Source organism: Adiantum capillus-veneris, chromosome 19, assembly GCF_014529385.1.
Source record: "Adiantum capillus-veneris isolate H3 chromosome 19, ASM1452938v2, whole genome shotgun sequence".
Lineage (NCBI taxonomy): Eukaryota > Viridiplantae > Streptophyta > Polypodiopsida > Polypodiales > Pteridaceae > Adiantum > Adiantum capillus-veneris.
Window position 1 is genome coordinate 34,975,030 of NC_140949.1, and position 13,542 is coordinate 34,988,571.

Sequence of the window (13,542 nt, forward strand, 5' to 3'; positions counted from 1 at the left end):
CAAAAGTGCAAATGGGAATGAATGTAATCTTAAAGATGTTAGGCATGTTTCGTCTCTTTGAAAAAACTTGATCTCAACAAGTCAATTGGATGATGAAGATCACAACATTGCATTCGGACGCAAACGTTGGAAGATCTCAAAAGGATCATTGATGGTTGTAAAAAGAAAAAAAATGGGTACACTCTACTTGTGTACGGTCAGCGTACAATCTTTATTTTGTGCAACAACTGGCTACACACGGGTGTCTTTCATGAGAGAGAGAGAGAGAGAGGACAGTCCTTTTGGCCTATAAAAGGAGGTCTCTTCTACACACAAAACGGATTGAAGTGGTGAAGATTGTAAAGTGTGGTGAAGGTGTGTGAAGTGGTGAAAGTGAAGCAAGAAGAGAGTTCCATTAAGGGTGTAACCTCTTTGTAACCTACTTCTAGTTTGAAGTGCAAAATCATTGAGCGGCTTCTTTTTTGTGGACGTAACCCACATTGGGTGAACCACGTATATCGTGCTCTCTCTCTCTCTCTCTCTCTCTCTCTCTCTCTCTCTCGTGTGAAATTAAATTCTTGAATGGGGATTCCCCTAGGCTGATTCTTGATTCCTTCATGGAGTCAACAACTACAATATTGAAGGACCTTGAAGAGATAAAGTGGAATGCTAGTGCCAAATTGCAAGTCATCAGTAAAATACAAGATGTAAGAGATGAGCAAGGATTTTTCATTAGAGGAAAATGGGAAGATGTATCAAGGAAGTTTGAGATCAAGACAACGAAATATGAAGAGAAATGAGCTAGGAGAGATGATAGAACAACTGGTACTTTTAAAAGAAGCTCAAAAGATACAGGCAGCTCAAAACAAATCCAGCATATTAAACTATAACGATCACTATTCAATAATTGTGCATGTCAAAACACACTCAAGTAAGCAAAAAGATACCGCATACAAACGATTGTTTTGATGCACATCAACATGTCCTCAAACTTGGGTATTGCCTAATCTATTGCTAGGAAGGTTTTATAAGAAACTCAAAAAGGTTGATAAACATCCACAACAGAATTGAGTTATGCTTGTTTCAGGAGGTCGCATATTGAAAGGTGAAAGGCAAAGGGTGAGTGAGTGTTTCATACTATGAACCTTTTAAGTTTTGAAGTGATATACTTATAGGGTAAAACCCCCAATTTCAGGCCACCTAAGAGAAGATGCATCGTTCTCAGAGGATGCTGCACCATTTCCCCCTTAAAGAGGTGCGTTTGGAAGCGGAGTACGACCACTACACGCATCAAAAATTTGAGACGTAGACGCAGAATGGCGATGAAATGTGAACTGCTTGTATCAAAAATTGGAATGGAAAGTGAACCACTGACGAGCGTGCAAGTAACCATTGCGCATCGGGGGTTAAAACCTCTCATCCAACAATCAAGACGCATAGTGTATTGCCCTACCACCCACCCGCTCGCGCTTCCTTGTCCTATCAATGGTGCAAGTTTGTACTTATGCAGACGATAGCTGTGTCCTCCCTTCCGGGGGCGGCTTTCTATTGGGGTCTTTACCCTAATATCTTTTAGTGTCACATTTGTGGAATATTCAGCCTATTGAGGTTGCTCAATATGCGACATGGTCGGGGGTCGGAGGGCAGTAGATCTGCACCCTCCAGACGACTTGCATTATCCAATGGAATTGAAGTGATTGGCCGTTGGATTTCTGCCACCTCCGCAGCTGTAATAAAAAAACTTTACCTCTCACACGAGAGCAACAACTTCAACAATCAATGGCTTCCGTCTCAGCACTTGGAATGGATTCAGTATTTGACGTATCAGCAGCCAAAAACAGAGGAATGTCATGCAATTATAGCTTCCCTTGTCAACACCTTGAACAACTGTGGTGAAGCTTTGAACGGCACGTCAGCAGTGGGAAAATTCTATTACCCTAACTCTCTTGTTCTATTACTGTCACATCCCTCTATGTTGTGGAGATCATCGGACAAAGTCTACTACCTCCTGCCAACATCAAAGCTGGCTATAACTGTAGCCTTAGAACTTGGGCACATGATCGGAGCAGCATATTTGGAACATCACCTGACCGAACATGCTAAAAGCATGGCAAGGGCCCATTATGGGCATTCCCTGTTTCTATGGAACAGTGACACCTTCCATCCTCAAAACTATGTTCAAAATTGGCACCCATGATAACAATAGTCCGCATCGCTATCTTTGATGAAAATGCTTTAGCATTATGACAATCACCACACACTTGCATGCCATTCCAAAGGCATATAGGCTCTGTCCGAGGTGTATGGACAAGTGCACACACAAGGGGCAGCTTTCCAGAATGACAACAAAGCAGGCACTCCTTGGATCAGAAATTTTTGGCGTCTTGCTGTGACATTTTATGAAACTAGCCTTCGTGCAGTGTTGTGCTCATGACAGAAAAACCATGAACTTCTTTGCTCGAGCAAATCCACCAGCTGCGCCCTGTCTTCTTCATTGATGACCAACTGCCTAAATAATTCTGTGATTTGTGAATGAATTAGCATTCATGCGCATGAAATTGTCTTCAAGCACGCATGTACATGCAGACCTCAGTTGGACACATTCTTAGTTCTCAAGGCTTCAATGTCTTTTGCATTGTTTGGCATGCCGGCTGTTGTATAAATATTTTCCATAAGGAAATAGGCTGGCATGTTGCTTTTATCCACCTGTACCACACGTTCAAAAGCCCATCTTCCAATATGAACATCTCCCCATTTTCTGCAAGCAGCCAACAAGGTCAGCCAGATTGCAGAACAATCAGAAGCTGGGATCTCGCAAGTCAGTTGTACTGCCTTATCAATAAGTCCTGCACGCCCAAAAAGGTCAACCATACAAGTATAACACTCAATGTTTGGCTTTATACCGTATTTAATGTTCATGTCAATAAAAAATGCATGGCCCTGTTCTACCAAACCTAGGTGACTACAGGCATTAAGCACAGAGCAAAATGTCACTACATTTGGAGTGATGCCCTCACGCTGCATACAGTCAAAGCAATTAAGTGCTTGCTGTCCTTGACCCTCTTGAACATAGCCTGCAATTAGAGAGCTCCAGCAGACAACATCACGAAAGGGGAGTTTCTCAAGCACATCTTGTGCCTTTAAAAGATCTCCGCACTTGGCATACATATCCACCAAGCAGCTTCCCAGCACCCTATCGTTCTGCAACAGCCCCTGTCTTGTAATCTCATCATGAACTTGTTTCCCCTTATCAGTAGTTCCAATTGCTGCACAAGCTTTCAAGATGCAAGCATATGTTGTTGCATCCGGTGGGATACCCTCATGTTTCATACGTTTGAAGCAGTTGAATGCTTGCTCACCTTGACCCTCTTGCACATATCCTGCAATCAGTGCATTCCAAGAAACAACATCACGGGATGGAAGCTTGTCAAGCACGACTTGTGCCTTTGAAAGAGCTCCACACTTGGCATACATGTACACAAGAGAACTGCCCAGCACGATATCATCCTTCAACAGACCCTGCCTTACAATCTCATCATGAATTTGTTTCCCCTTTTCTGCATCTCCAAGAATGGCACATGCTTTCAAAATGGATGCATAGGTCACTGCATTTGGAAGAATGCCTTCACACTGCATGTGTTCGAAGCATTTTAGTGCTTTCTCACCCTGGCCTTTTCGGGCATATCCTGCGATGAGTGTGCTCCAAAAGACAACATTTCGAGAAGGGAGCTTTTCAAGCACCTCTTGGGCCTTCGAAAGAGCACCACACTTAGCATACATGTCCACAAGAGCAGCACCCAATACACCATTACCCTGTAGCACTCCCTCTCTTGCCATCACATCATGAATTTCTTGCCCTCTCTCTATAGCTCCAATAGAGGCACAAGCTTTTAAAATACACAGGTAGGTCACATTGTCCGGGCGGATGCCATCCAGTTGCATGCCGTCAAAGCAAACTAGTGCTTTCTCTCCCTGGCCTTCTTGTGCATAACCACTGATGAGTGCATTCCATGCTACAACATCTCGAGAAGATAGCCCATCGAGCACATGTTTTGCCTTTGACAAGCAACCGCATTTGGCATACATGTCCACAAGAGCGGTGCCCAGAACAACATTATCCTGCAACCCCTGCCTTGCAATCTCATCATGAATTTTCTTCCCTTTCTCTACAGCTCCAATGCTGGCACATGCTTTCAAGATGCTAACATAGGTCACTGCATTTGGAGAAATGTCCTCATGCTGCATGTGTTCAAAACAACCTATTGCATCTTGGCCTCGCCCTGCTCGGGCATAACCTGCTATTAGTGCAGTCCATGTAATCACATCCCTGCTCTTATGCACGTCCAGTAGTGCTCGTGCCTTTCTGAGCTCCCCACATTTTGAATACATGGTGATCAAAGCATCTGAGCAATCTTCAAGCAAGCCCCGCTTCAGGATATCATCATGTATCATGGTACCTCTGTGTAGATCTTTGTTCTTGGTGCAAGCTCTCAATAAGGCCACAAAGGCAGTACCCTCATCGAGAGTGACTCCTCGTAAGGGCGTACTGGCATCACTCCGTTGACAGGTCTCACCACCTGACATCATGGACCCCTTTTCACCAAGCTGAGATGAAGGACGCCAGGCATGCATCCACAGAGACGGCTTGGCGAGTGAATGGCTGGCTTGTGAATAGATCACCTTTTTATTGCACACATCCCAGCACACTGAGGGATCCTCTTCAGTCTCCTTCCACAGAATTTGCCCATCTTCCCTGCTCAGCGTGAGTCCAGAACTCCATGGCATCGCTCCTGCCATCTCTGCTGATCATGGCACCTAATAGTTATGTTTAGACGTCATGCAGCAATTGTACAACAGAAGGCTCCGAGACATAGTTCACCGGTGCCTCGCATCAAGCGCTTCTTCCAATGAAAATCAATGCTTGCTTTGACATCCTGGCACAAAGCTAGTCGTTCATCAATATCTCCCATCTTGTAATCAATATCTCCCTATAGTTTTGTACTTTGCAAGTCACTCTATGCACTCATTGCATTGTATCAAGTATGGCGGAAGGGGGAACCCTTTACATGTGTCGCAATCTGTGACCTACAGGCTAAAGTCCAAAACAAAAACAAGCCCTTTTGCACGCGATAAAGAGGGAGAGAGGGGGAGAGAGAGAGACCGCCCAAGGCGGCCTGTCGTACTAGTGAATAGATAAGTCATTCTTAGATTTTTCTCATCTTTGCACATTTTAGATTCTACTTTGTGAGCATTTACATGCAAAGTATATGCTTGGTACTTTTAGGTTCCATATACTATCCATATTTTTTGTTGTTAGCTTGAAGAGCCTCGTTTAGGAAAAAAGACAAAGCTCCCAAAAATTCCCATTCTCTTGCTACAACATAGAGCTTGTATACCACAAAATGTAGCAGTCAACTGCTTCATCGTTGCCTTCCCCTCAATGATTCCTACAAAGTCATCCCTCTAAAGTAGCAAGTTTATCAATGCATCGATGTCATCTAAGAATCACAAATGATCTCGATCTATCAAGAAAGAAGAGTGTCCACAAGCCCGAAATGGACTTAGCACCATTGTACTCTTGTTTTCAACCCGTTTTCTCATCCAACATCTCCCCACTCACCATGTATGCAATGTCACATAAACAAGATTAGCATCACACAAAAATGGTGGATTCTTATATAGTTGTGCTAGCAATGCCATGAAACTACGATTTGACAACAACGGTGCCATACAAGTAGCATGTATATATGTTGGCTCTTGACACACTATAAGAAACCTCCTCACCCACACCTCTCACACTATCCATCAATGATGGAAAGAGCTCCTCCACCCATATGGCCCATGCATGAATCCACAACCTCATGAGAAAATTTGAACCACTCCGTTTCCCATCAAAGTTGGTAGTAAGATAGAGTGTTCTTGATGCAAATACGGTGCTATCATGATTCCCCTTCTCCTACAACAATGCCAATTGTAAAACCAACATTGCACTCTTGAATTGTGAATCACAAAATTCTAATTAAATGAAGTGCCAGAAGGGTCCCCCAATTTGTTTTAAATAAAAAATACTTGAAATAGAAATATTGGAGTAAAATTTGGATGGTTGAGCCTTACAAGAAGGTCATAAGATGGAAGGTCAAATAAAATTTAGAAGAGTGATGGCAATACCCCAGGGGATTCAGTCTTTATTGAATGCAACATGCCATCTACAAGAGTCTCATATATTGTAATTATGACCCTCCCTTCTTACTCTTGTAAGAGCTAACTGTAAAGAAAAAATTATACCCCTATCTGACATGTAAGGTTTGGTACGGTTCTTTGGAAAAACACTATGGCTAATTATGTTTGTGTAGTAAAAATCTCTTTTGCGTTTTTATAGCATTAGTTTACTTCAATATATGTGATTTGGATTCTCCTTATTCCTAAGCCTAAGCCAAGTAACATTCGAGAGGAAGAAACAAGAAGTACTTGTTAGGTAATCTCTAATGGCACGATGTGAGTACGTATAAACTTGAGTTGATTTGTGGGAAAAATGTTTGGACCTTGTAATATCAAAAACCATTTCACATTAGATGAGAATTAATGTGCTAGTAATGTTGGCATCTAATGTAGTAATCAAACTCTATATATATTTTCAGTAAAGATATAGGTTATTAATAGAGTTCTTATAGAGATTATATGTTCTTCTCCTTCCAATACATCTTTATATTTTCTCCTTCTCCTCCCCCCTCCCCTCTCAAGCGAGACTTATTTCCCTCCCCCCTTACTTATAAGCCACATTGGACTTGGCCCTTCAAAATCAAGACTCTCCCCTTGGGGTTAATCCCTTGAGCTGTGTCTTGGACCTTGAAGCTCCTCACCTAGCATGTTTGATTCTCTTCAGGACTTCTCGGCTAGCTCAACCCACCTTGCCTATATGTGCAACCTCCGTCATCTAAGACAAGACCTATGCCTTGTCCAAAGACCCTAGCTGATTTCCTTTTAACTCTTTTTCAACTAGTGAATACACTATAATTTACTTGGTGGATAACATTCTCACCCCCTTAACTCAGAAGGGGAAACTTTTGGGGCTTACCCCTGTCTTATACACTTTATCTAGCTTTTTGAATAACTCCCCTTTCCTATACTTATGTGGTACCATAAGTTTACACACACACACACACACACACACACACACACACACACACACACACACACACACACACACACATAATTCACTGCTAAGTGGTGGTTTCTTGCTAAAGTGATATGGTAGTAACCAAGCAACGTAGCCAGACATGCAAGAGCTTAGACTGAACACATCATGTACCTTACTACAATAGCTTCATGCGATAAAGGTGGGTGCTACAACAACAAATGTGTCTATGCTGAGCTTTTGAAGTGGGGCTAAAGCTGTTATGGATAAGGGATATATACATTTATTACTCAAGTGCTCATTAGGAGCTATGATCATTTGTGCCAGTCGGACAATGTGTATCCATTTTTGAGCATTGAAGAATCTATAAATGAAATACGTGCAAGAGGGATTGCATGGGGGGAGATTGCACCCAATGCTCGTGTATTTCTTCTCTCTTCTCCTCTCTACTCTCTCGTCGCGCCGACGTAGCACTCTGTTCTAGGAGGTGCGTCTGCAGGCTTCCTTTCTCTCTCCCCCGCTCTCTGTCTCTCTCTATTCGAGGTATGTTGATTTGTAATTTTCATGGATTGCACGTGTTATTTACGTATTTTGCAGGGAAACCGCGCCTTTCGTTTGCATCAGTGGTCTCATAAGTAATTTTGGCCTTTTGACGACGGTTAATATACCATTTCATTTCATTTTTCTCTCTCTCTTCCCCCCCTCTCCCCCTTACCTTTTGGACCATGATTCATCACAATACTGACATCAAGCTATGGACCCTACCTTTGTATTCACTTATCCTTAACCTCGCCAGTTGATGACCTCTTGGCATCCACACACACTCACTCATCAATTCCGATGAAATACGCATACCCACACCCACAACCACACACACACATACTGTGAGTATTCTATATGGTCTTTGATAGCTTGGCGTTGATGTTCAATCATTGTCAAAAGAGTTGATGTTTGACTCATTGTCAAAATCATGCAGCAATACAATAATTTTTTGCTAAGGCTTCAGTTATTAGGTTCTAACAGCAGAGACTCACGGTTATTTTCTTCATGTTGAACATTTTTGTAAAGCAATGGATATAGAGTTCATCGTCAAAATTCTTTTATGGTTTTGGTGTCACGTATGAGGTGCTCATGTACTACGGCACTCGGATTTAAGACCACATATGGTGTCCAATCTTCTCTCTTTTTCTTTCTCTCCCTCTCTCTCTCGTTTCTTATGAGCTCTATATCGTTCATTTCAAAGAACCCTACTGACACAATCTCCACCACTTTTGTGTGTGACATCACTCTTCACAATTTAGGGCTTACTATGTATAGTGAAAGAAGGACGCATTTTGGTCATCGATCGAAACTTCCCTCCCAAACTGACCAGTCAGCTAGTCAAGGACACCTGTACACGTACCAAAAAACATAAAAAAGAAATAAAAAAATATTTGAGCTATTACCCACTCTCATTACAATCTTTTAAAATGTTAATACAATTAGTGTGTGCTTCAATTAGTTTTCCAATTGACAAGAAGTCATTTTTAATGCTTTGTCTTTGAGAGTTACTATTGCAGATAAAGCTACATACAATGGTTTCACATCAGAGAACCTCCAGGTAAAACCTTTTTCACAAAACCTTGGTCACATTACATAGCACAGTGGTTGACACATTGTGCATTGTCATGGCAAGCATCTTATGGGTTAAGCTAAATTGGAATGGCAAAATTTCTCCACGTGTTAGAGCTCCTACGCCTGAAAAGGGCAGGACTCTCTGCTCCACAATTATGGTTATTGACACGTGTATTAGAGTGCCTACGCCATGTGAGGCAGAGGCCTCTCCGCTTTGCAATATTGTTAAAAAGGAAATTTATGGATGTCGATACATGTGTACTAGAGTGCCTACGCCTGGTCAGGCACGACTCTTCGTGGTTACATTATATGTGGAACTGGCCCACCACATTTGGTATGGATTGATATGAAAGGATACGATGGATTCGTATGGCAAGGTGGAAGGGTAACAGATGGTGGCAAGGTGGAAGGGTAACAGATGGTGGTCTATTTTGAAACAACATTTCTGACCAATGTTGCACTCCGTACCTCTCCACATTTACTTCATTTTATGCACTCCCATCACACCATACACATGTTATACATTTTTCCACTTTCAAATTGCTTCCTACTAATCATTGTTGCTCTTTTGGTTTTTAGTTACTCATTGTGCTATGCAGACATGTACCTAACCTCTTGTACCTCACATAGGACTCCACCACTTATGTACCTTGCAACTGAGGGAAGTTGCTAGAAGCCCTAGAGCCTCTAGCCAAAGACCCCTTCAAAGAAAAAACCATTGAAAGATCATATGGTTGCTGGAAGTTTCCCACTAACCCAAATCCCATCGAAATCTTCAAAAAGTTTATTCTATGAAGATCATCAGGGACAAAAGTTTCAGTTGATCTCCACATGTCAAAAGCCAAAAGCTGACAAATCCCATAATGTTCAAGCAATTACATGAGACCAAGCTCGCATATGCATATCGAGGTTCATGACCTTATACAATCCCCTACGGATGCTAAAACTGAAGTCAAAGACTATTTGAAGATGATGCAAAGCCTCAAGCTGCCAGAACAAGTGGGAGAAAAGTCAAAGTCAATGAAAGCTAAAATCCAGAAGGCTACAAAAAGGTCACCACCGAAATCTCCTCCGAAGAGACAGATTCTGCCAGAAAGTGCAGTGGATCTTCTAAGATCAAAAGTTACTCAATTGCAGGCACACAATGCTCAGCAGTTGCAAGAAAAAGGTGTAGTATTACAACAAAATGATCCAACATCAACAGAAGCAAGTGATCAAGACAAAGCCAATGTAGAAAAAGTTCAACCCATGGACACCGCCACCACAAAAGCACTCAATAAAAAAAGTAATCCTGAGAAGATGAAGTGCAATTGTTGGTGAAAACAAAGAAAAGCTGTCATGAGAAGTAAAGATAGATTTTCAACTAGACAAAAACCTCATGTCCTTTCGCACTCGGAAAAGATGTGGCCAACCACAACCAGAAGATGCTTCTGAATTTGTGAGCATATCTGGAAACAAACGAGCAGAATGTTGGGGAATCATCTCCACTATCATTGAAGTAAGTTCACAGATCATCATAGCTCAATTCCATGTGATCACAGCAAAAGATATGCCAAACGACATCATAATGGGAATTTCAATGGCCCAGAAGATGTTAGAGATATAGAATGTAAATAGGATGTAGTCTTCGACGACAATCAAGAATGAAGACCAACACTGATCACCTGCGGACAATAGCACAAAGTCCTCGAGCACAGTTAAATGGAGACCGATGCCAAAGCAAAGCTTATTGAAGATGATTCATCTCCATCGAACAAAACTGCAAAAGAGCTTAAAGAAAATCAGGCAACAGCAAGTGTAGATCAAACAGAGCAAAAAGCAACCACCATAGCTATTGAGAAAAGAATGCCACCAAAGCCAGAAGTTAAGAAAAATAAGGTTGCAAAAAGTCAGGAAGCGATAGGAAGTCCAAAGATCCAAACATTGCCAGCTGAATCAGCTGATGTAAGCCAGATTGGAAGACAGAGTCTCAAGTCACCCTCCATAGAGACACAAGTAGATCAAGATGAGACCATGGCAAAATCAAGACAGAGATCTTCAATAGAACTTCCAATGAGAATAGTTGTAGTCCTCAGCAATACAAAAGGAGCAAGTGTCAGATGCAATGCTCTACTGGATAAAGAAGAAAAGTGCAATATGGTTGCAGAAAACATTCAGAGCGTTCTAGAGATTACTTAGGGCAAGCCAGGTAACAAAGGAATCATGGGTAAATCTACAAGTCAAAAAGAGATGGTTGCTACTCTTAGCATCCAAAATCATGAAGAGCAGGTAAAGTTTCAGGTGAAGCCTTCAAAGGAAATGCTTGCAGATGTCATCCTTGGACATCAGTGGTTAGACCAACACAAGGCCTACAAAGAAGATACAATGTTAATACTCTCTTTTCCAAGAGATAGCCAACAAAATTTACAGGTACTGTTAATGCTAGATTCAGAGTTGCAAGAGTCACAAGAATCAAAGACAAATCGTGCAGACAAAGGTAAAGCTAAAGTGGAACTTCCACCGACTAGCAAAGAAGGTGTGACAGCATATGCCTCTACGTCAAAGAACACTCATGGATCAGCTTCTTCAAGCAAGTCAGGCTTTCAAAACTTTAAGTCAATTGCTGACCCAACTAAAACCTCTAAGGAGACACCCAGAAAAGCAAAGATATTTCAGCCAAAGTACTCAAGAAAGAAAAAGATAGTCAAACAAGTGTTTGTTCCGAATAGTTTAGTCAAAGTTAATGATCTGGTTTGGATTAAAGACAGGACATCAACACAGAAAGACAAACACATGGGATGGATAACATCACAATGGAGCTTAAAAGCACAGGAGTACTATGGAGGCAACAGACAGATATGGGTACCAAAATCGCAGGTTAGAGGATATGGAGTAACTTCAAGTCCCTCCCAAGAAAGAAGGCCCACAAGGTATCAACTTCGACAATACCCTAGGATACCTAAGAAGTAGATATACAACGGAACAACATTGAAAGATGCTACAGTCAACCACGACTCTCAAGAGGATACAAAAAAAATATGGATCTCAAAGAATGTTCCTCTTCGACAAGGATTCTACACAAGTTATACAAAGATTTGGCTACCAATCAACCACAAGCCAACTACAACTACACCAGATATACATGAAGATCTCAAGAACTTAACAAGACCTAGAGCGAAGCAAAGTCAACAATGAAGATACAAAGGTCATCAAGAGATTTGGATTCCTAAGTTTTCCATTGAACCAAGTCAGAAGCCAGATGCCGACAGTGAACAGAGGCCTACAACAACATCAAAGACTCCTATCAAAACAGTCCCAATTGGAGAATCAAACAGATAATGGAGTCTTCACAACCAAAGAAGGACAACCCAACCAACGTGAATGCAAATTCAAAGAATATAAAATAGGTATGGCAAAAGAAACCTTCAATGCCAACTTGGTCCTTCACTAATGCTCTTTTTGAGGATTCAAGCTTACTTTTACCTGAAGAAATGTTTGTAGTAAGCACAAGAATGTAAAAAGTCAAGTCTCCTGGGTGCCAAAAACACTCTTTGGCATAGTCAAAGTCGGGCTGCTGAGCCATAAAAATGAGCAAAGCATGAGTCCCAAAGCTTCAAGTCATATTAAACTCTGTGCTAAGAGTCGTAGTTATTAGGCTTACGCGTTCAAGCTGGAAGAGTTGAGCATATCCAAAGTCATGTTGCTCATGTTGGATGAGATGAGCATATCCAAAGTCATGTTGCTCATGTTGGATGAGATGAGCATAAGAGTTGAAGTCTATTAACTTACAAGTGGTGGAGTGACGTAGAGTCCATCACTCACACACAGTGCACAGTAAGATGAGAGCACATATCCTCGTCAACGAAAACCATTTTTAAAGGGGTGCCAGCTTGCAAAGCCATGTCATATGCTTTTATAGCTGTACCATCTTTTTTAATAACCCCTCAAAGTCTTTCTTGCACAACATATTGTTTTCCATGCATTTTTGTGTATGCATAAATAGGGTGTCCCGTCATTGGACATATGCATTAGACACTCTTTTTTTCTTCCACCTATACACCTTGAGTGGACTACAACAGGCACACCAATGTTCCATCATGCTACCCTCTCATATTTACTGCCTTTTTCGATTCCATATCTATCAGCAAATAATCCCTTGAGTACTTTATTAATATTTCCCATGCTAATAAGTACTCTAATAATGCACGTATCCCAAATGTAATTTTTTCCCTAATTTAGATCCTCATCATTTTACTTCCCTTGTACATACTTTTCATAAATAAATAGGAGCCTCATCATTATGCTATTACAACGAAAAAATGCAACATCATCACTCACAACCGACATATTTCGACCAATAAAGATGTTGCAGCAAATTGAATTTCCATTTCAAGACTTATCGCAAAATCGAACAAATCCTTAGAAGTTAGACCCGTCACTTTTTCCCCTTCTATCAAACAAACAATAAGTTGACCTTTAAATGGCATGTCTCATGTTCACACACTCTTTTCAAAATAACATAAACAATGTAGCCTATTGTTTTCCTTTGTGTGGACATGCAACTATGTAGCTTCAGCCTCTGTAGTTTGCTCAAGCTACATGACAACATATGTGGAACGTGTGTCTAACCTCACTATCCTATCTTATTGCAGTATTAGCGAGAACCACAATTAAATTGTCAATCCATGGGATGAACCTGACTCGACTAGTGCATAGGACCACAAGAGGTTGTCAACCTCTCGAAAAACATCTAACGACTCACATCCAACTCAAGCTACACTCAAATGACTGAAATCACCAAAAGCCAATCGCTCATCAACAAACAAATCACATCC

General features: G+C 41.4%; 1 protein-coding gene across 1 annotated transcript; it reads right to left on the minus strand.

Annotated features, from left to right (window-relative positions):
* Window positions 1-1,038: 1,038 nt before the first annotated feature.
* On the minus strand, window positions 1,039-4,976 carry LOC147433815 (pentatricopeptide repeat-containing protein At5g27110-like). Its single transcript, XM_086490422.1, has one exon. It carries the CDS (start codon window positions 4,774-4,776, stop codon window positions 2,569-2,571), a length of 2,208 nt encoding a protein of 735 aa, XP_086346548.1. The 5' UTR covers window positions 4,777-4,976; the 3' UTR covers window positions 1,039-2,568.
* Between the last annotated feature and the right edge of the window lie 8,566 nt (window positions 4,977-13,542).